We start from the raw sequence: 23,788 nt of genomic DNA, 5'->3' as shown, positions 1-23,788 counted from the left end.
CAACTTGTTATTCCCAGTCTTTCGCTCATATAACTGCTCAAGCTTTTTCCATAAGGCTTTAGCATCAGTCTCCCCAGTAATATGATTCACAACATTATCATCAACCCACTGCCGAATATACCCACATACTTGTCTATGCAAAATTTTCCATTGAGCATCAGATTTTTCCTCAGGTTTATCCTCAGTAAAAACAGGCAAATAATAATCTTTCACATAAAGAAGATCCTCCATCTTGCCTTTCCAAACATGATAATTTGAACCATTTAAACTAATCATTTTACTTGTATTAGCTTCCATCTTTCACACAAGTCAAATCAAATAACCTAGCTCTTGATACCAATTTGATGGGAAAATAGTCACAACGGACAATCTACAAAGCGGAAACAAACCCGTTTGACCAATACTTTCCCGACCCGTATGAACCCGTGAGGATGCTAACAAACAAGCTATACCACAATCATCACAAATCAGTCCCAATTCTGTCCCAAATCAGTAAATACGAAATAAATAAGCACACACAATACACACGAGACTTTTTACGTGGAAAACCCCTCAAAATCGAGAGTAAAAACCACGGGACTCGTAAGCCACTTAAATTCCACTATCATCAACAAAGAGAGCAATACAATAATCCTTCTCTAGATCAACTAGAGGCATACAACATCATCATACTCTTGAACAACAATAATCAACAAGTATATGAAACAATTTAAAGACAAAAGAGGAAATTCGTCACCCAATAATCTGCTCTCTGTTCCAGCAGCAAAATCACGAGCTACAGACCTCTTTAGACGAATTCAACGGTTGAAAATGTTGGCACTGATGTCAGGAAGACACAGCCCAAAAACGAAGAAGATTCAACGGTCGGATCTCCGGGGATCGTCTCTTTTATGGACTGCTGTAGCTAAAAACGGAAATTGGGGTTTTCTCCCTTTTTCTTAAAACTCTCTGATCTCTCTCTTAATGAAAAATGGATCTGCACTTGGAGTTCAAAATGCCTAGAATGCTTGACCAAGTCAACAAGCATTTGGGCCTATTTTTGTTGGGCTTGGGCCATTACTTTCACATAAATGGAAACAAAATAATAAGCCCAACATATATATCTGCGTTTTTTGAGTGATCAATTTTAAGGTAAAAATTTAACGTGATTGACATATAACAAAGGACTATATATAATTGTGAATTCTGTAACTGTGATTAGTTGTTAATAGATCTGGCAAAACAGGTGGGTTGGGTAAAGGTTAAATGGGTCTGGACCCAAACGTGTCATGGTGGTTGGGTCAAATTATTAGTTGTTGCCTCTACTTTTATGTAATCTTAAGAATTTGAAATGTAAGCAAAGGAACAGTTATAAAAACCAATTTTTAATCAATTGTTATCTTTATTAATTAATGAAACACTAATTAGGTACCTGGAGATGAAGGAGGTGAAGAGAAGATTAGAAGATGTTACGGATTTGGTTCACCTCATACAATCTTTGTTGCCGGTAGAAGAAGCTGCTCGCACTTGCGTTTTGTCAAAGTCATGGCGACACGCATGGAATACCATCCCTACCCTCAGGTTTCATGATCGTGTAACTATGCACTTTATTGATAGAACTATGTCAAGGTATTACAAATACAACATACCAGTTAAAACTTTTGATCTCCGAATAAGAATCAAAAACAAACAGTCGGCTTCCCTTGCTAATAAATGGATTCAAACCGCTGCTACCCAAAGATGTCTTAAGGAGCTTTCCCTCACAATCTATAACTCTAGGTGTAGCGAGTTTATACTTACAGATGAGATATTTTCCGGAGAAAATCTACACATATTTGAAGTTTATTGTTTTGGTACCATAGATAGAGATGATATTGTTTCGGTGACTCGAAATCGTGTGATTAACTGTGTGTCATTGAGAATACTCACGTTGTACAGTGTGAAGATAAGTGACAAGGTACTTAATAGCTTATTCTCCACTTGTACATTACTTGAGGAGATACACCTTTTATTTTGCACTGGTTTGACGAATATCAAGATAAAAAATCTGCGTTATCTTCAAAAGTTAAAATTAGTATCATCCGAAGAAGAATATAAAACTTTGGAAGTTGATGATGTCCCTAACCTTGAAACTTTTGGGTACAAGTGTTGTGGCAATCCCAGGACATTCAAGATTGATTCAATAAGTAGAGTGACAAAGTTAAGTTTATTTGACGTGATCCTAGATGTTGCATTTTTTGATAACATCAAATCGAAATTACATTTTCTTGAGAATTTAAAGCTTGAATTTAGTTCCTGGTGTCCGGAAAAGTTGGATATTACAAGTGCGTCATTGAAAAAACTGACCATAATCTTCTTTGAATACGAGCGGATCGACGACGTACAAGTTTCTGCTCCTAAATTATGTCATTTGATTTACGGTTGCCCCACAATTATTCCTAATCTCTCGTTTCAAAATCATACTACTCCGGGAAAAATTCAGCTTGATCTTCTCGACTTAGGGACGCCCACGGATAATCATCGTCTTTATAACATGAGGGAATTACTCGATTTTTCAAGCGAGTTTGACATTGGAATAAAATTTCATACTTATTATGATCAAAATGCACTGGACATGGATATTGATGATCTCAAAATACGGTTCCCATTTCCGGCTAAAAACGTGCACAAACTATCGTTTTCATCTGATGGTTGGCTCCACCCTTCATATTTAGATGCACTGTTTACAATTTGCCATCCCAATTACATAACAGCTGCTGTACGTAAAAAATACAGTAGCTTAACAAGTGAATTGTTGAAAAGGAAAACGTTGGAACTGAAACATATCGAGTTCAAAAATTCAGATAACAATAAGTGGGAACATCTAACTGACACTAGTCTAGTTAAAATTGACAGGTGCTATACTCTTGAGTTGAAACTAAACTGGTGCTCCCTCTAGAAACATGCGCGCTCAGCTCATCTTTCGTTCAATAATTTTGTTTGATTTAATGTTTGTTTGATTTCCTTTTACCTAATGGTGGTTACGTTGATTTACATTTCATGTTACCCAAATACTTAATGAAATCAAGTTTTATTTTATTCTGTTTTATTAGTTGTGACATTTTTTATATGACTGAATGGATTCTTTTGCTATAGTAGTATTTCTAAAGTTTTCTTGTACTTATGTTGTTAGAAGTACATAAATGCCGATAATGATATTACAAACCTGTTTTTAGGCACTTTTAGCTTTACAATGCAGGAATGGGTAACTGGAGCAGTCCCATATGTAGGATTAATGTGAAAAGTACAACATATAACTATATGATCAACATCATTTGAGTCTTCGGGGTCACACACATATACACCGAGACATGAAATAAAATATATATATGATGTATATATATTACTCAAGTAACAAAATAGTAAATCGAAATTAATTCATTTACGATAGAAATTATTAATTATAAGTTACATAACATACCCCTGAAATATTTGAGAAATACGACTTTATGATACATATATTTCGTAATTTGAATTCACGGGTAGGTTCACGGGTGAAATATTAAAATAAAATATCTATATATATTGTACCATATTACGGAGTAATTAATCTCTCATTCTTCTTTCGATGAACTAAAAAATTTTGATTTCATAATATTAACCAAAGGTTGATTAATATTACTTGGGTTTGGACTAGCATCCATTGACGGTCGTTTGAAGTGTAGTGTGGACTATCCAAAGAGACGGTCATATTTTTGATCGTAAATTTCTCTCCGTCTCATCAATTTCTCCAAGAAAGGTATATCGTCAACTCCTCTTTTGTTTTATATTCATGACAATTATTATGGTGTAACTGGATCATTGGAAAAGATTAATCGTGTGCATGTTTCATTAAATAAGTGAAAATTTAATCTTGTTAAATTTTGTTCATAAAATAATAAAAGATTATTATTTTAACTATCCGCTGCGTTAATCTGTTTTGGTAAAAGTACACACGATTTTCCATCAGTGGTATCCGAGCCGCTTTTACACCATCTTAATTGTTGCGTGATTTTTTTTAGATCTAGCTTTGTGGTGAATTGGTAACAGTCAAAACCTTTATGGTTTTGAAAGTCAACTTTGTTGATTACCTCATGACGCACGAATAAGATCTGGAAAAAAAAAAATCACTGTTATAAATTTTGAATTTATTTGTTATGGCTTGAATATTTATTATAATTGTTGATTGTTTTATTCCATGGTTATACACATGCATTGTAACCATGGACAAGCCATATTTAAGTTTTAATAATGTAGTTATTAAAATTGTGATTGCACACATAGCCCATAATGCCCCGACCTATGTATGATTGTTGTGATTGTTGATTACGGCAATATTATGTCATGTTGATTATTTATTAGAAAGGCCATTTTGAAGCCAAAGTTGTATTATATTTATTTTTCATTTTCATAGTATTGTATTTAAGTTTATTCTAAATTGTAAAAGTATTAGATTAGTTGTATTTTTTAATTATAAATAAATGTAATAAGATGAAGATTGAAGATAAAATACAACATGCTTTTGACTTAGAAGATGGCGAACAGGTCAAGTAGACAACGATGACGTTTGTCAAGTTTTCACTTGATTCTTGAATCAAGTGGGAGCTACGATATTACCCTTAGTTTGACCTCTTGATCCCATGTCGGCTCATGAGATCAAGCATAGGATTTTTGAGCTAGGCTATGTGTGTGTGATGCATGGTATGGTTGTGTTTTATTTTTTTGCATTTATATTTAATTGTTGATTATAATATATGCTAAATGTTTTTGATGAAAACATCAAATAAAACTAGTAACGAGTTTCAAAGGTTAAAATTGATGATTTTAAAAAAGTTAAACTCTAACGAGTTTAAAGTTAAACATTTTTTTTTTTTTGAAACTCAAATAATATATATGAGCGACATCTTTTAAAAATGTTTTAAAATGATACACAATGTGTATTTGTTATTTTTTATATATAATAAAATAACAAACTAGACGCATAAACACGATCGACATATATAAAATTGGTTAAAATGATTTTTAACAAATAGTGTAGCGAATCTTGTGTGCATGCATTATTCCTTAACACAAACATTTTCAAAATACCCGTTAAATTTAAGTCATGCCATCCAATGAGCTTGCAAACACTCCTCGTTATTTTTTTAATTCCGGTGAGACCTAATCGAATTATAGCCACGAGGTGGATTTTCAGTTACGAGTGAGACTAGGCTGAATTTTCACTGTTTCCAAATTGGACGACTTAATCGTATTCACGGTGAGACCTGAGTTCGAGGCAAGGATGAGACAAACATGCCAATAAATAATAGTGGTTTGCTAGACTACACATATCTTAAGGTCCCATAAAGATCTAAGAGTTGCACCTGTGATGCAATTGGTACTCGCTACCTACCAGTAGACTCTATAACTGCTAGCTGATCAACAGATGTAGTTATGGAACCTCTATGTGAGTCTTAGGCTTTCGTAAATTAATTTTTTTTTAATATATTAAAACTTGGGTAATTAATTTATTAAAGTATTATATCGAAAATACTAAAATTGAACCTTGTTCTTTTGTAGATGTCAAACAATCAAAACGTAAACCAAAACACCCTCCATTCTTTGTTGGAGAAGGAGAAACTCAATGGTTCAAACTTTCTCGATTGGTACCGCAACCTGAGAATTGTTCTCAAATATGAAAGGAAGTTGAACAAAATTGAAGAACCCTTACCCGAAGCTCCTCCTGAGATAGCTACTGCTGCTCAAAAGAATGCTTATCAGAAGTTGTTTGATGAGCAAGAGAAGATAGCTTTAATCATGCTTGCTAGTATGACTTCTGACCTCCAAAAGGAAATGGAAGATCGTACAGCGTATGATATGATGACTGAGCTGAAAAATATGTTTCAAAAACAGGCTAGTCAAGAGTTATATGAAACTTATAAGCTTCTTCAAACATGCAAAATGGAGGAGGGTCAATCAATGAGCTCTCATGTCTTGAAAATAAAAAGCTACATTGACCGATTGGAAAAACTTGGAACTACCTTGCCGCCTAACTTGGCTGTGAACACGGTTTTGGTTTCACTACCAAAATCGTATCACCAATTTGTAATGAATTACAATATGCAAGGTTGGGAGAAATCTGTGGCAGAGGTGCACTCGATGCTCAAAACTGCTGAACAGAATATTCCATATAAGGTTTCCAATCCAGGTGTCCTGATGATTAGGGATGGTAAGGTGAGAAAGAATAAGCCGAAAACTTGGGGAAAAGGAAAAGGCAAGTCAATTTCTAAGAAAAAGATTCCACCACCTCCCAAGAAAGAAAACCCAGCGAAAGACGCCGAATGTTTCCACTGTGGAAAAGCTGGCCACTGGAGGAGGAACTGTCATTCCTACCTATCTGAGTTGAGAAAAGGCAAAGCTGGCCAGACCAGCAAATCAGGTATATTTCATATACAGTTATATACTTTTTCTAGTGATTCCTGGATTTTTGATACTGGTTGTGGTACTCACATCTGTAACAATATGCAGGGAATGAGAAGAAGTAAGAGACTGAAAAGCAACACACTAGACTTAAGAGTAGAGAATGGGGCTCGAGCTGCTGTCGAAGCTATTGGCACCTATGAGCTTACTCTACCTAGTGGTCTTATTGTTTTGTTGGAACAATGTCATTATGCTCCTAGTATTACGAGCAATGTAATTTCAGTTTCTCTTTTGAAAAATGTTGGTTTTGAACTAACATTTACGCACTTTGGTATTTCAGTTTCTAAGAATAATGTATTTTATTTTAATGCTATTCCACATGATGGTATTTTTGAAATTGATATGCATGGTGTAATTTCAAATAATAATTCTGTATATACATGTACTGCCAAATGAGTCAAGAAATACTTGAATAATACCTATCTATGGCATTGTCGTCTTGGTCATATAAACAAACAACGCATTTCAAAACTCCAATCTGATGGGCTTTTGGAATCAACTGGCTCTGAGTCATTTGATGTATGCGAGTCATGTTTATGTGGAAAGATGACAAAGGCTCATTTCTCCGGTTTAGTGAAAGAGCTAAAGATCTTTTAGGACTAATACATACTGATGTATGTGGCCCTTTTAGAACTATGTCTAGAAATGGTGAATCATACTTCGTTACATTTACTGATGATTATAGTAGATATGGTTATGTTTACTTGCTGAAACATAAACATGAAGTTTTTGAAACATTCAAAATCTTCTAAAATGAAGTAGAGAATCAACTTGGAAAGACCATTAAAGCCCTTCGCTCTGATCGGGGAGGGGAATATATGAGTCAAGAGTTTTTGGACCACCTGAAGAATTGTGGGATTGTCTCACAGTTCACTCCACCTTACACACCACAGCACAATGGTGTGTCGGAACGGAGGAATCGAACTTTACTTGATATGGTTCGATCTATGATGAGTCTAACTACTCTGCCGATGTCTTTTTGGGGTTATGCATTAGAGTCTGCTGCACGCATACTCAATATGGTTCCAACCAAGAAGGTAGAAAAGACACCATATGAATTATGGTATGGAAAGAGTCCTAAGTTGTCTTATTTGAAAGTCTGGGGTTGTGAAGCGTATGTGAAACGTGACACTTCAAACAAGTTAGAACCCAGAGGTATCAAATGTCACTTTGTGGGATACCCAAAGGAAACAATGGGTTACTATTTTTACTACCAAGCTGAAAACAAAGTGTTTACTGCTCGGTTTGATGAATTCTTTGAAAGAGATCTTCTCTTACAAGAAGTCAGTGGGAGTAAAGTAGATCTTGAGGAAATTCAAGAATCACAAAGTGACACACCTTCTGAAGGCACTAGCCAACCGCACGTTGAAGCTGAATACACTGTTGGTGAGCCAGAACATGTTGCACCTATACTTCGTAAATCTAGTAGAACTCCTCATCAACCTGAGAGGTTAAATCTTCTGATTAATTCAGATGAACCTCATCTAGGGGATTATGATGAACCCTCTAGCTACGGTGAAGCCATGTCAGATCCAGAATCTAACAAATGGCGAGATGCTATGAAGGCAGAGATGCAGTCCATGAAAGATAATCAAGTAAGGGACTTAATTGATCTTCCACCCAATTGCAAGACAGTGGGCAGTAAATGGACGGTAATGTAAATACTTTTAAGGCTCGGTTGGTGGCAAAAGGTTATACTCAAACTCAAGGAATTGATTATGAGGAAACTTTTTCACCAGTCGCGAGCATTAAATCAATTAGGATACTTATTGACATAGCTGCTTTTCATGATTATGAAATATGGCAAATGGATGTCAAAACCGCTTTTCTAAATAGCGACCTAAGCGAGGACGTATGTATGGTTCAGCCGGAAGGGTTTGTGAATCCTAAGCATCCTACTAAAGTATGCAAGCTTCTCAAATCCATTTATGGATTAAAGCAAGCATCTAGGAGCTAGAATCTTAAGTTTGATCAGAAAATCAAAGAGTTTAGTTTTTCTCAAAACCAAGATGAGCCCTGTGTTTACATTAGAGCTAGTGGGAGCAAAGTTTTCTTCTTGATCTTGTATGTTGATGACATACTACTTATTGGAAATGACATTCCAACTTTGCAAGATGTCAAATCTTGGCTTGAAAAATGTTTTGCCATGAAAGATCTTGGAGAAGCTAAGTATATTCTTGGAATCAGGATCTATAGAAATAGATCCAAAAGGCTTATTGGTTTGAGTCAAAGTACATACATTGACAAAATCTTGCAAAGATTTAACACGCAAAACTCCAAGCGCGGAGCATTGCCCGTGCAAAAGGGCATAACCTTGAGCAAGTCTCAAAGTCCTATCACACTTGATGAGATAAGACGAATGAAATGTGTTCCGTATTCTTCTGCTATAGGATCTATTATGTATGCCATGTTATGTACTAGACCTGATGTCTCGTTAGCTTTGATTTTGACGAGTCGTTATCAACAGAATCCAGGTAAAGGACATTGGATTGCTGTTAAGAGCATTCTTAAATATTTGTGGAGAACTAAAGATATGTTCTTGGTTTACGGTGGTTTGGAAGAAGAGTTGAGTATTAGATGTTATACAGATGCTAGTTTCTAAACCGATCGAGATGATTCTCGATCCCAGTCAGGGTATGTCTTTGTCATGAATGGTGGGGCAGTTGATTGGAGAAGCTCAAAACAGAGCACGGTTGCACAGTCTACAATGGAAGCAAAATACATTGCTGCCTCAGAAGCTGCTCAAGAAGCTGTCTGGATTAGGAAGTTTATTACTGAACTCGGAGTAGTTCCCAGCATTGAATCCCCTATGGAAATGTACTGTGATAATTTAAGTGTTATTATACTTGCAAAAGAATCATGTGTACGTAAAGGTAGCAGACATATTCTTCGAAAGTTTGACTACATTCAAGAAGTCGTTGAGAGGAATGATATTAGTATTCTTAAGATTCATACAGATGATAATGTGGCTGACCCGTTCACGAAGCCCATGACACACAACAAGCATGATGATCATGCTAATAGTATTGGACTTCGTTATGCTGCTGATCTTTTTAATTTGTAATTTAGTATTTGGATATTTTTGGAACATTAAGCATTTTTATCTTAATGAATTGATACATATTTGGTATGATCAGTTTCATTTATATCACTGTGTTCTATATTATCATGTTTAATCCATGAATAATTGTTGAATATTCAAAATCTCCATAATCGGTTATGTTATGTGAATAACATGAATTAAGATTAATTTGAAGTTTTGGTTATATTTATTGATGATAAATAGTTAACTTGTTGAGACCAAAATTCATATGTATTCATTGATGATGAATGTTGGAATGACCCATTCGAGATGTCACTACATGGATCATTGTCAGTAGTGAATCTTTTAGTGATTATGTCTTTATGTCCTAAGACTTGAGATGCACGCCAGTTTTGATGTGTGGAACCTTGTACTTTGATATCGTTAAACGCTGTCCTGAACAAGGTTGTTATAACGGCCATTATTGGGTATAATGTAAAGCTCATGATAGACACGTGTATGCAATATAGGATTTGTTCCTCTAAAATGTTTGGAGTTAGATACTTTTTGAGCTCCTCGATGAATGAATAAGATATTTGTGTGGCCGCACCCAGATGTAATTAAGATGATACTTAATTAATTTGGTGATCTAATTCAGTTCTAAGATCGAGAAACAAAATTGTTAAACAAATGAGAATGATCGATGATCCATATCTCAAGTTTAACTAAAGTATCTGAAACAAAAGGACGAATGACATTTAAAACTTACCATAAACAGTTTCGAGAAACTACCCTCACATGAATTTGGGGACAATGACGTGTTGCTAGACGCTTACCATTGTTTGTATAGTTACTTGATGTTGTGCCATGCACAAGTGGGAGTCTGTAGGATTAATGTGCAAGGTACAACATATAACTATATGGCTAACAACATTTGAGCCTTCGGGGTCACACACATATACACCGAGACGTGAAATAAAATATATATATGATGTATATATATTACTCAAGTAACAAAGTAGTAATCGAAATTAATTCATTTACTATTCATATGAATAGTAAATGAATCGAAATTAATTAATTTACTATTCACATGAAAGCGGCATGATAGAAATTATTAATTATAAGTTACATAACATACCCCTGAAGTATTTGAGAAATACGACTTTATGATACATATATTTCATAATTTGAATTCACGGGTAGGTTCACGGGTGAAATATTAAAATAAAATATCTATATATATTGTACCATATTACGGAGTAATTAATCTCTCATTCTTTTTTCGATGAACTAAAAAATTTTGATTTCATAATATTAACCAAAGGTTGATTAATATTACTTGGGTTTGGACTATCATCCATTGACGGTCGTTTGAAGTGTAGTGTGGACTATCCAAAGAGACGGTCATACTTTTGATCGTAAGTTTCTCTCCGTCTCATCAATTTCTCCAAGAAAGGTATATCGTCAACTCCTCTTTTGTTTTATATTTATGACAATTATTATGGTGTAACTGGATCATTGGGAAAGATTAATCGTGTGCATGTTTCATTAAATAAGTGAAAATTTAATCTTGTTAAATTTTGTTCATAAAATAATAAAAGATTATTATTTTAACTATCCGCAGCGTTAATCTGTTTTGGTAAAAGTACACACGATTTTCCATCACCATATATGCACATTGATCTAGTATTTGATTGCATTTGTATTCACTTTTAATACACACTATGATATGATGATATGATGATAAAAGTTGTATTATGTATGAAGTAAAATTCGATCTAAACGAAAACAGCTTGACGCAGTTAACTACTTTACTCACTAATTTTAGTATTATACACACTATGATATGATATCAATACGCATTATTCTAATGAATGAGGTGATAAATTAACCTGAATTTTACCCGTTCTATCAGGTGATGCTTCATAGTAATTTCCTTTGCATTCTTTGTATGTGTGTGTTCAAGACAACTAATCCTTTAACCATTTAGGTACTTAGGGAACTGCAGCTGCTTACACTTATCAAATTAACATTAACATTAACATATACATCAATTCATAACAGATGTTTACTTTTCATTTCAAGTTCTCTTAAAACACGCTTTATTTAAAGGTTATAACGTTTTTGCTTTCCTTTTCTTTATGTATTTCTTCCTTGCCTGGGTGGTTCTTTGGTATACCTATCTTTGTCCACGGTGCAAGTTCGATTCCCATCTTCATTGCATATATATAATGAAAACAAGCTACAAGTCCCATTCAGTATGCTAAAGTAAACTGACATTACATCATCGTAATGGTGATTGTTAGAATGTAGCATCAAAAGTCAACAAGGTCAAATTACCTTTTTAGGTAATTTGACTTTAGGATCAGAAGCTGCAAACTTCATCATCTCCCAAATTAGTAATTCACAAGAAGACATCTGCAGCTGGACCAACGGATACAAATCTGACCACAAAACGGCATCTTTTCCTTTTATACAAAAGTGGTTCCAAAATGTGTTATGGAGCCTAACTTAAAATAGAAATAGCTGTTGTAGTTTAGGTGTTTATAAACACTCATAGCAGCATGTAAAAAAACCAATTCAATTGTATCAAATATTTTCAATTCAATACAAGATCAATTTTTAATTCAAAACATGGTATCAGAGCAGTGTTGCTGATCTGGGATCATAGCATACACTCTTAAAAGCTCAATCATCTACCAAAATTTAAATGGCTTCCATGCCTAATGAAGGCGGCAGCCCACCATCTGTCCAATCCACCCACACAAGCCAAATCGATGATCTTACAAGTCAACTTCCTAGCTTGTTGAGAAACAATATGAGTTTCCAACAACCCAAAATCTCAGACACCCTGAAAATTAGCCTGAATTTAAACAGTTCCAACTATTCTCTATGGTCAAGAATGATGAAGGTAGCCATTGGAAGCAAATCCAAGGCTCTCCTTGCTCATTTGACCATTAACCCACCTGAAAACAACCATGAAACTTATGAACAGTGGGAACAGGAAGATCTAATCATTTTTTCATGGTTGATTTAAAACATTGAACCAAATCTTGCTAGCAACCTAACATCCTTCTCAACAGCAAAACTATTGTGGGATGCTCTTATTACAACATATAGAAGCGGTGGTGACAAGCTACAAATATATGATTTATATGTTAAAGCTACCGAAATCAAGCAAGGCAATATGAATCTCGAAGAACTTTGGAATGTGCAAATCCCATGGAATGTGCAGCCGACATCACAAGGTACAACAAAATTCGTGCTGAACACAAGCTTTTTCAATTTTTAAATGCACTTGACAAAAAGCATGATGCCATCAAAAGAGAACTCCTTCGTTTAACGACGGCGGAGGAGGCATATGCTGCTGTGCTAAAAGAGGCTGCCCACAGGCAAATCTTGGGGTTATCATCGGGTGGTCCTTCAACCAGTCAAGATATTGCAACTGGTTTAGTTGCAAATGACGGCAAAAGACACCCTCATCATCTAACCCATGCCAATCGGAACAGTAACTTGCAAAAAATAGATAAATCAAAACTTAAATGCTTAAGGTGTGGAAAGATGAGACACACCATAGAACAATCTTTTGAGATCAAAGGATATCCGGAGTGGTGGATTAAACCTAGAAAGGCAGCGACAGCCGTGGACAAGCCAACCACCACCATCACCGCCGATCAAGCTACTGCTACCACCACGGATCAAGGCTTCGGTGGTATAGCTACCACCACAGGTACAACACTACAACCGTTTATCTCTCTGTTTTCAAACATAGAAAGCATAAATCATAGGGTTGATAAACCAATGAAAACACATAGAGATCATGAAACGGTGAGAGAATCAAAAGAGATTTTTTGGGATAATAAAAAGGTGGGTGGTGATAACCGGGTAAAAGGGAACCGGGTAAAAGGGAAAGGATATCCAAAATCAAAAGAGATTTTTTGGGAAAATAAAAAAGTGGGTGGAGATTACTGGAAAAAAAAGGAAAGGATATCCCTTTTATCTAACACCGAATAAATTGAATGGGTATATGGGTTACCCACTTAAGGATGTTAAAATTGGGCCGAAAAAAATAATAAGCCCACAAGGGATGGGTGGATCAATGTTAAAAAAGGCCCAACACATAAATCTGATCAAATGTGTATTGGGCTAGGCAGCCCAAAATCTGTTAAAAATGTTAGTGGGTCGGGCAGTTTATTAAATAGGCCAAAAGATGTAACAAAATTTAATAACCCTATTTCATGTCAAAATAAGTACTCGTTTTTAACTAAAATACCAACCGAGCTTTCTGAAACAAATATCGTTTCAAACAGTTTGAAGTCTAAATCTTGGATTCTAGATTGTGGAGCAACCGACACGATGACTTTTGACGAAAAAGATATTATTTTTAAAACAAAACCTAGAAAAAATAAAATCCAAACGGCTAACGGGGAAATTATTCAAGTTAAAAGTGGGGGTACTATTGAGATTTCACCAACTATTAAATTACCTAATTGTCTATATATTCCAGCTTTGTCTCATAAGCTGTTATCGGTAAGTCATGTTACAAAAGAATTAAACTATAAAGTCCTCATGTATCCGACGTTCTGCATCTTGCAGGATATCCGGACAGGACTGTTGATTGGACGTGGCACTGAACAGGGGGGGATTGTACTATGTGGACGAGGTTTCTCAACAAGGTACCGTGTCACTAGCTCACGGAACACCTACGAGAGAAGCCTGGTTATGACATAGGAGATTGGGACACCCGTCAGCCGGATATTTACATGCTTTATTTTCTAGTTTATTTCCATCAAATGTTGTTTTAAACTGTGAAACTTGTATTTTGGCTAAAAGCCACCGCAGTACTTTTAAACCTAGTAATACTAGGAAAGATGTGCCTTTTGCTCTTATTCATTCTGATGTGTGGGGTCCAGCTCTAATTAATGAGGGAAAAAACCTTCGGTATTTTGTGATATTTATTGATGACAATACAAGAATGACATGGATTTACTTTTTGACTCATAAATCTGAAGTGTTTGAAAAATTTTCTCAATTTTATAAAATGATACAAACCCAGTTTAATAAAAACATACAAATTTTACGATCTGATAATGGAGGTGAGTTTGTCAATACTTCCATGAAACTTTTTTGCGAAAGTAATGGTATTATTCACCAAACATCTTGTGCCCATACTCCCGAACAAAATGGAGTAGTCGAACGGAAAAATCGGTTACTTTTAGAAATCACAAGAGCCTTATTAATTGAATCTAAAGTTCCAAAAAGTTTTTGGCCTGAAGCTCTTGCTTCCGCTACCTATCTTATTAACCGATTACCTACAAAAGTTTTGGGCACAAAAACCCCTAGAGATACCCTATCTCAATTTCACACCCTACCGACCTCTCTAAGCATCGAACCACGTGTTTTTGGGTGCTCGGTTTTTGTTCACATTCCAAAGACTGAACGCACTAAGCTTGACCCCTGTGCTGAAAAATGTGTTATGGTTGGTTATGGAGTAAACCAAAAAGGGTATCGATGTTATAGTCCAAGGAAGCATCACGTCTTCACTACAATGAACTGTGAATTTATCGAAACTGAATATTTTTATAACACCCAACCTACGAGTGAGGGGAGAAAGAGAGTAATGACACTCTAAGTTGGGTAACATGGACACCTAAGCCCCACAACATCCAAACTGAATCACCTAATCCTAGTCCCGAATCACCTAAATCACCTAATCCTAATCCCGAATCACCTAACCCTACTCCCGAATCATCCAATCTGAGTCCCGAATAACCTAATCCTAGTCCCGAATCACCAAACATTGAACCTAATGGAATTCCCTCAAATGATGAGGAAGATATTCCGACTAATGACACACCACTCAATAATGAATCCATTTCCGCTGAAACCACCGAAAGATATGTTTTACCACAACGAATAAATAGAGGTGTCCCACCTAAAAGTTACTCTCCGGAAAAAGAAAATCAAAGATCAAGGTATCCTATTGCCAATATAGTACTAAGAAACCTATTGATGTGCGAGAAGTGTCGTATAAATTTTCGTATAAAATAATATGGAAAAATACCGATTAAAGATTTCTACACACTAACGGGCAGTGTACTCGATCGTGTAGTAGTATAGTAACTGGTTTAGTTCCGTGTATCGTTCCAAGGACAGTTGTATTAGCCAAACTAGAATTAGAAACTATATTATGATTAACTAAGTAAATGAAACTTAAAGGTAAAAGTTTTATGTTTTGGTGGCCATTTAACGATTTAGCCAAATCAGAGAAGGTTAAATGTAAAAACAATATTTTTGGTCTTTTAAATTTATAAGATGAAAATAAATGCAAAGAAAGCAAGTAAGATAGTTTTAATTTAAATCAAAGAGATGAAATGTTCATCTAGATATTTTACCCTCGGTATTGGATGTAAGTTTTGATATTAAGGCCTGATTGAATAATTATGTGTGTAAGTTATCTAATAGGTTCACTAAGAGTTCTCTTGAATAAACACGCAAACACAATCACAAGATCAAGGGTTCCCTTTTCACTATGGTTCTTGTATTTGTAATCAAATAACTATTATAAGCATGCTAATCACCTAAATCGACCCGCCAAGAGTTCTCTTTAGCGAGTACTAAAACTAGAATTACTAAGTGAGGGTTCCCTATTACTTAGACCTTTTCGTTTGTGACTAGTTGATTAGCTAGATCAAAGACTTGAATAACAATTGTCTTTGCGTTCGCTCTATACAATTCATTCCTATTTTGTTTAACCATTTTAATCTAGTTTACCCCCTTGGTCCGGTTTAGTAAACAATCAATCTAAGACAATTTGATTGTAAATCAATATGATACATCAACAAGAGTTCTCTTTATCAACAACATATCAATTAACTAGATACAAATGATTTTAACAGCAATAAGCATGGTTCTTAATTCAAGCTTTAATCTATCACACATAATACATTCAATCAATAAGATTACATCCAATACCTTGGTTATTAATCTAGACAAACATTATAGAAACTAGCCAACAATCATGGTAACAGACAACATAACAATCAGATTAACAACCGAAATCATTGTTTTAGAACAAGGAATTACCTACAAGAATAAGGAGTTCTTGGATGATGAAGGTTTTGATCTTTGATGTCTTGATGTTGAGCCTCTTCCAAGAGCTTGGAGTTCTCCAATTTTGCTCCTCAAAATCGTCTCTGTACTCTCTGGTTCGTAAGTTATGAAACAGTCCCTCAAAACAGTAGTTTTAAAGTGGAGAAAGTAGGTAAAAAGCACAAAAGTCGGCTGAAACCTACTACGGGACGGCGTCTAAAAAGGCTGGACGGCATCCCGTCCTTAAGAGCTAGACGGCGTCTTCAAGTCCAGGACGGCGTCCTGTTTCAAGATGCTGGACGGCGTCCAGATATGCTGAAATCCACTGTTTCGCTTTCTTTTCAATCCTCTTTTATTTGGACGAAGCCTAACACCTTGGAAGCTTTGTTTTACCATTTTAGAGCACTAAATAGACCTTAAGTCGTATCGGGATCAACCAATGTCATAAATCATCAAAACTCTTTGTAAATCACTCTTCCGATACAAATTTGCGCATCTTGGATTATCACTTGTAGAAACGCCTTCATTATCCTCGATTCTAGAGCATTTTACACGATATTGCGATAGATATATATGATGTTTTTGAGCAATATCAAAACACCCCACACTTAAACCTTGCTTGTCCTCAAGCAATTCTTTCTTTACAAAGTAGAACAATATCAAACATAATCACACAATAGAGATTATAAACATTATATGAATCACTCGAAGCACACGAAACACACACGTTGATATGAAACATAACTCACGCTATATACACAATGGAAACACACGCTTTAAGTATAGCACACTTTTATTGAAATCACACGCACGCTATATACACAATGGAAACACACACATTTTTGGGAGATTAGAGCCAAGTATCCGAAAAATTTGACCCTAGGGAAATCAGGATCTTATGAAAACGTTTTATGGTTTTGAAAATATCATGCTAGTTTTTAATACTATGCACGTTTTCCGATTTTGATCGGATTTTCTGAATTTTTAAAAATGAGTGCGGGTTTCCCGCTATTGGTCAAGCCAATCCCTCCCACGGTACCTAACATTACGAGATGTCGGTAGAAAATAATGTGCTTTAGGAGGATACACATTACGTCCGGACATCATTGACAATTATGAGGTAATCATCTAATCCGTTAAATCAATCATGAAGATTGAGGTTTATCAGTCTTAAAAGTTGATATTTTACCTTTCTGGAGGTTATCCTTCCGGGGATCTGATAAATCACTAACATTTTGTGTATACATGGTGCCCCCCGTTTTACTAGTTAATCTCCCTCATTGAGATAAACTTTGACTACCAGTTTCCCTGTTTGACGTTGAGGCCTGGTAGATTTCCAGTTGATGTCAGTAATGACTTTTCAAGAGTTTTTGTCACCCTACAACTGGTCTGGACTACATCTTCTGAATTGAATCAGTAAGTGTGTCATTCGAAAGACTTTACTTCCTTGAGGATGGAAAAGATACATCCTATTGGTCATATCAAGTGGTCGGACGCAACATTGTCCTTGTTAGGAGAAACAATGAGGACCGTCCTTAGGGTTTTTGATCTGGCGCGAGATCCGGTTTCCGACCACGCTATACAATCACCGCTCTCTCACGGTTTAGTACAAGTGACCTAGAAGTTAGCTTACTAAACTAGTAGGATTTTCATTCAAATAATTGAATGATAGTGCAACTTCAAAGACTATTAATAATTTAAAATGTAAACCAACATTTATTTTCTAGATTTTAAGATCATAATGCGTATAACATGGTTTTTGGACTTTTAATCGTTTTTAAGGCTACTTGAAAATTTTAAAATTTTTATAATAAACGCCTTAATTTTAGTGAAACGAGTTCCCGATAAATTTCTATTCCCCACCCCACACTTGAAATCATGCAAGGCCCTCATTGCATGAAATCAGAAAAAGGATTAAATTTAGAGGGTAAAGCGATAGGGTGATTGTAGAAATTTTCAATTTTTAACCTGCAAATCGTGGAACATGTAGACGGATGCCGCTGAACTTACTGCCAGCATAAGAGTGTAGTGACCCGAAATTTTCCATGTTTATATATATTAATTGAGATTGATATTTACATGATTAAATGTTTCCAACATGTTAAGCAATCAAACTTGTTAAGACTTGATTAATTGAAATATGTTTCATATAGACAATTGACCACCCAAGTTGACCGGTGATTCACGAACGTTAAAACTTGTAAAAACTATATGATGACATATATATGGATATATATATAGTTAACATGATACTATGATAAGTAAACATATCATTAAGTATATTAACAATGAACTACATATGTAAAAACAAGACTACTAACTTAATGATTTTTAAACGAGACATATATGTAACGATTATCGTTGTAAAGACATTTAATGTATATATTTCATATTAAGAGATATTCATACATGATAATATCATGATAATATAATAATTTAAAATCTCATTTGATATTATAAACATTGGGTTAACAACATTTAACAAGATCGTTAACCTAAAGGTTTCAAAACAACACTTACATGTAACGACTAACGATGACTTAACGACTCAGTTAAAATGTATATACATGTAGTGTTTTAATATGTATTTATACACTTTTGAAAGACTTCAATACACTTATCAAAATACTTCTACTTAACAAAAATGCTTACAATTACATCCTCGTTCAGTTTCATCAACAATTCTACTCGTATGCACCCGTATTCGTACTCGTACAATACACAGCTTTTAGATGTATGTACTATTGGTATATACACTCCAATGATCAGCTCTTAGCAGCCCATGTGAGTCACCTAACACATGTGGGAACCATCATTTGGCAACTAGCATGAAATATCTCATAAAATTACAAAAATATGAGTAATCATTCATGACTTATTTACATGAAAACAAAATTACATATCCTTTATATCTAATCCATACACCAACGACCAAAAACACCTACAAACACTTTCATTCTTCAATTTTCTTCATCTAATTAATCTCTCTCAAGTTCTATCTTCAAGTTCTAAGTGTTCTTCATAAATTCCAAAAGTTCTAGTTTCATAAAATCAAGAATACTTTCAAGTTTGCTAGCTCACTTCCAATCTTGTAAGGTGATCATCCAACCTCAAGAAATCTTTGTTCTTACAGTAGGTTATCATTCTAATACAAGGTAATAATCATATTCAAACTTTGGTTCAATTTCTATAACTATAACAATCTTATTTCAAGTGATGATCTTACTTGAACTTGTTTTCGTGTCATGATTCTGCTTCAAGAACTTCGAGCCATCCAAGGATCCATTGAAGCTAGATCTATTTTTCTCTTTTCCAGTAGGTTTATCCAAGGAAATTAAGGTAGTAATGATGTTCATAACATCATTCGATTCATACATATAAAGCTATCTTATTCGAAGGTTTAAACTTGTAATCACTAGAACATAGTTTAGTTAATTCTAAACTTGTTCGCAAACAAAAGTTAATCCTTATAACTTGACTTTTAAAATCAACTAAACACATGTTCTATATCTATATGATATGCTAACTTAATGATTTAAAACCTGGAAACACGAAAAACACCGTAAAACCGGATTTACGCCGTCGTAGTAACACCGCGGGCTGTTTTGGGTTAGTTAATTAAAAACTATGATAAACTTTGATTTAAAAGTTGTTATTCTGAGAAAATGATTTTTATTATGAACATGAAACTATATCCAAAAATTATGGTTAAACTCAAAGTGGAAGTATGTTTTCTAAAATGGTCATCTAGACGTCGTTCTTTCGACTGAAATGACTACCTTTACAAAAACGACTTGTAACTTATTTTTCCGACTATAAACCTATACTTTTTCTGTTTAGATTCATAAAATAGAGTTCAATATGAAACCATAGCAATTTGATTCACTCAAAACGGATTTAAAATGAAGAAGTTATGGGTAAAACAAGATTGGATAATTTTTCTCATTTTAGCTACGTGAAAATTGGTAACAAATCTATTCCAACCATAACTTAATCAACTTGTATTGTATATTATGTAATCTTGAGATACCATAGACACGTATACAATGTTTCGACCTATCATGTCGACACATCTATATATATTTCGGAACAACCATAGACACTCTATATGTGAATGTTGAAGTTAGCTATACAGGGTTGAGGTTGATTCCAAAATATATATAGTTTGAGTTGTGATCAATACTGAGATACGTATACACTGGGTCGTGGATTGATTCAAGATAATATTTATCGATTTATTTCTGTACATCTAACTGTGGACAACTAGTTGTAAGTTACTAACGAGGACAGCTGACTTAATAAACTTAAAACATCAAAATATATTAAAAGTGTTGTAAATATATTTTGAACATACTTTGATATATATGTATATATTGTTATAGGTTCGTGAATCAACCAGTGGCCAAGTCTTACTTCCCAACGAAGTAAAAATCTGTGAAAGTGAGTTATAGTCCCACTTTTAAAATCTAATATTTTTGGGATGAGAATACATGCAGGTTTTATAAATGATTTACAAAATAGACACAAGTACGTGAAACTACATTCTATGGTTGAATTATCGAAATCGAATATGCCCCTTTTTATTAAGTCTGGTAATCTAAGAATTAGGGAACAGACACCCTAATTGACGCGAATCCTAAAGATAGATCTATTGGGCCTAACAAACCCCATCCAAAGTACCGGATGCTTTAGTACTTCGAAATTTATATCATATCCGAAGGGTGTCCCGGAATGATGGGGATATTCTTATATATGCATCTTGTTATTGTCGGTTACTAGGTGTTCACCATATGAATGATTTTTATCTCTATGTATGGGATGTGTATTGAAATATGAAATCTTGTGGTCTATTGTTACGATTTGATATATATAGGTTAAACCTATAACTCACCAACATTTTTGTTGACATTTAAAGCATGTTTATTCTCAGGTGAATACTAAGAGCTTCCGCTGTTGCATACTAAAATAAGGACAAGATTTGGAGTCCATGTTTGTATGATATTGTGTAAAAACTGCATTCAAGAAACTGATTTCGATGTAACATATTTGTATTGTAAACCATTATGTAATGGTCGTGTGTAAACAGGATATTTTAGATTATCATTATTTGATAATCTACGTAAAGCTTTTTAAACCTTTATTTATGAAATAAAGGTTATGGTTTGTTTTAAAAATGAATGCAGTCTTTGAAAAACGTCTCATATAGAGGTCAAAACCTCGCAACGAAATCAATTAATATGGAACGTTTTTAATCAATAAGAACGGGACATTTCAGTTGGTATCAGAGCGTTGGTCTTAGAGAACCAGAAAATTTGCATTAGTGTGTCTTATCGAGTTTGTTAGGATGCATTAGTGAGTCTGGACTTCGACCGTGTTTTCTTTAAAAATGATTGCTTAACATTTTTGTTGGAAACTATATATTTTTAACATATGAATATTATGTGATATATTAATCTCTTAACGTGTTTGATATTATGTGATAGATGTCTACCTCTAGAACAAGTCCCATTGACTCACCTAATAATAATGAAGAGTCAAATGTAAATTGGAATGATTTGTAGACTGATTCACAAGTTCCCGAAGAGGAACCGGAAGAAGAGTCGGAACCGGAAGAAGAATCGGAACCGGAAGAAGAATCGGAACCGGATGAAGAAATAGAACCGGTGGGGGAAATAATAAAACGGTTAAGTAAAAGAAAATCCTCAACCAACCGACCAAAGTTAATTATGGTCAATGGTGTTTCCGCCAAGGAAGCAAAATATTGGGAGGATTAATAATTCTCCGATGAATCGGATTCCGACGAGAATTCCGATGATGTTATAGAAATTACCCCAACTGAATTTAAAAAGGCAAAAGAAAATAATAAGGGAAAGGGCATAAAAATAGAGAAATCTAATTCCAACCCCGATGAACTTTATATGTATCGTCAACCCCCGAAGTCCTTAAGTTGTAACAATGACCCGGGAACCTCTAAACCACCAGGTTTTTCTAAACCAATGTGGACAACGACGGCTCGTATTAGGGGAACATCATATATCCCTAGAAACTTGGCAAAACGAACCAAAACCGAAGAAGAAGAAACGAGCGAGTCGGAATAAGATAGTTGTATTCGTGTGGTGTAATATATGTAATATAGTGTTCTTATGCTTTATGATATATGTAAAAATTGCTTGTATTAATAAGTATTTTTTTTATGAATCTAACTCTTGTCTATTTTACAGTTTAAAAACACAAAATGGATAGACAACCCAATATTTTAAGAGACCTACCCGGAGACATGATTGATGAAATCTTGTCTAGAGTCGGCCAGAATTCTTCGGCACAACTATTTAAGGCGAGATCAGTTTGTAAGACATTCGAAGAACGTTCCAAGAATGTCTTGGTTTATAAGAGACTTTCGTTTGAAAGATGGGGGATATCACATTGGGAAACCCATAAGTTACGATGTGTTTACTTTGACGCATATATTGCGGGGAACCCAAATGCTATTTTACGCAACGGGTTAAGAAATTATTTTGACTCAATATATCCGAATATTGGACTTCGTGATTTAGAAAAAGCGGCTAACATGCAACATAAAGAAGCATGTTATGCTTACGGATTAGTAATGTTCGCTTCTCACCAAAGTGAGAACAAGAACATCGGGCTACAACTATTAAACAAAACATTTCCACAAGTGACGGAGTCGGTAATTGGGGTAAGAAATGAGGTTTTTATATTATTACGGGACTGTTGGACATTACGTAACCCTCGTCCCTTTGATGACGTTACAACACGCTGTCTTATCAACGGCCATAACGGTTATGTTGCACAAGACCAAGGATGGGAAGTAGTCCTAGTAAAACCAGAATGCATGACTTGTTTCTGGACGTATGAATTACGTGTCTTTATTGCCTTTGCTGAACGACTTGTGTACTAGCTAGAATTGTCTTCACAACTATCTTGTATCAAAGTTATTGTGTGCTATATTTCATGCTTTATGTAAAATAAGCGGTATTGTAAGTTTGTAAAATATTGTATAAAAGTTTGAACGCGAAATATTATTATAATCAGTTTTTCATATAGAATTGTAGTAGTTGAATTGTATATTAGCTACTAAGTATGAACTTAACGGGTAGGTACTACCCGAATTTAAACTTATAAAACGCTAATATGAAGAAAAAGCTTTTATAAATGAGTTCATATTATGCTACGAAATACTATTAACTACTCTTA

The 23,788-nt window shown here is 34.7% G+C and overlaps 1 protein-coding gene across 1 annotated transcript; it reads left to right on the top strand.

Moving 5' to 3' along the window:
• Window positions 1–1,417: 1,417 nt before the first annotated feature.
• LOC139867862 (F-box protein At5g03100-like) lies at window positions 1,418–2,917 on the top strand. Its single transcript, XM_071856210.1, has one exon. The coding sequence runs from the start codon at window positions 1,418–1,420 to the stop codon at window positions 2,915–2,917; it is 1,500 nt and encodes a 499-aa protein (XP_071712311.1).
• Window positions 2,918–23,788: the final 20,871 nt, after the last annotated feature.

Source organism: Rutidosis leptorrhynchoides, chromosome 9 (genome assembly GCF_046630445.1).
Source record: "Rutidosis leptorrhynchoides isolate AG116_Rl617_1_P2 chromosome 9, CSIRO_AGI_Rlap_v1, whole genome shotgun sequence".
NCBI lineage: Eukaryota > Viridiplantae > Streptophyta > Magnoliopsida > Asterales > Asteraceae > Rutidosis > Rutidosis leptorrhynchoides.
This window is presented reverse-complemented; position numbering and strand designations above follow the sequence as displayed.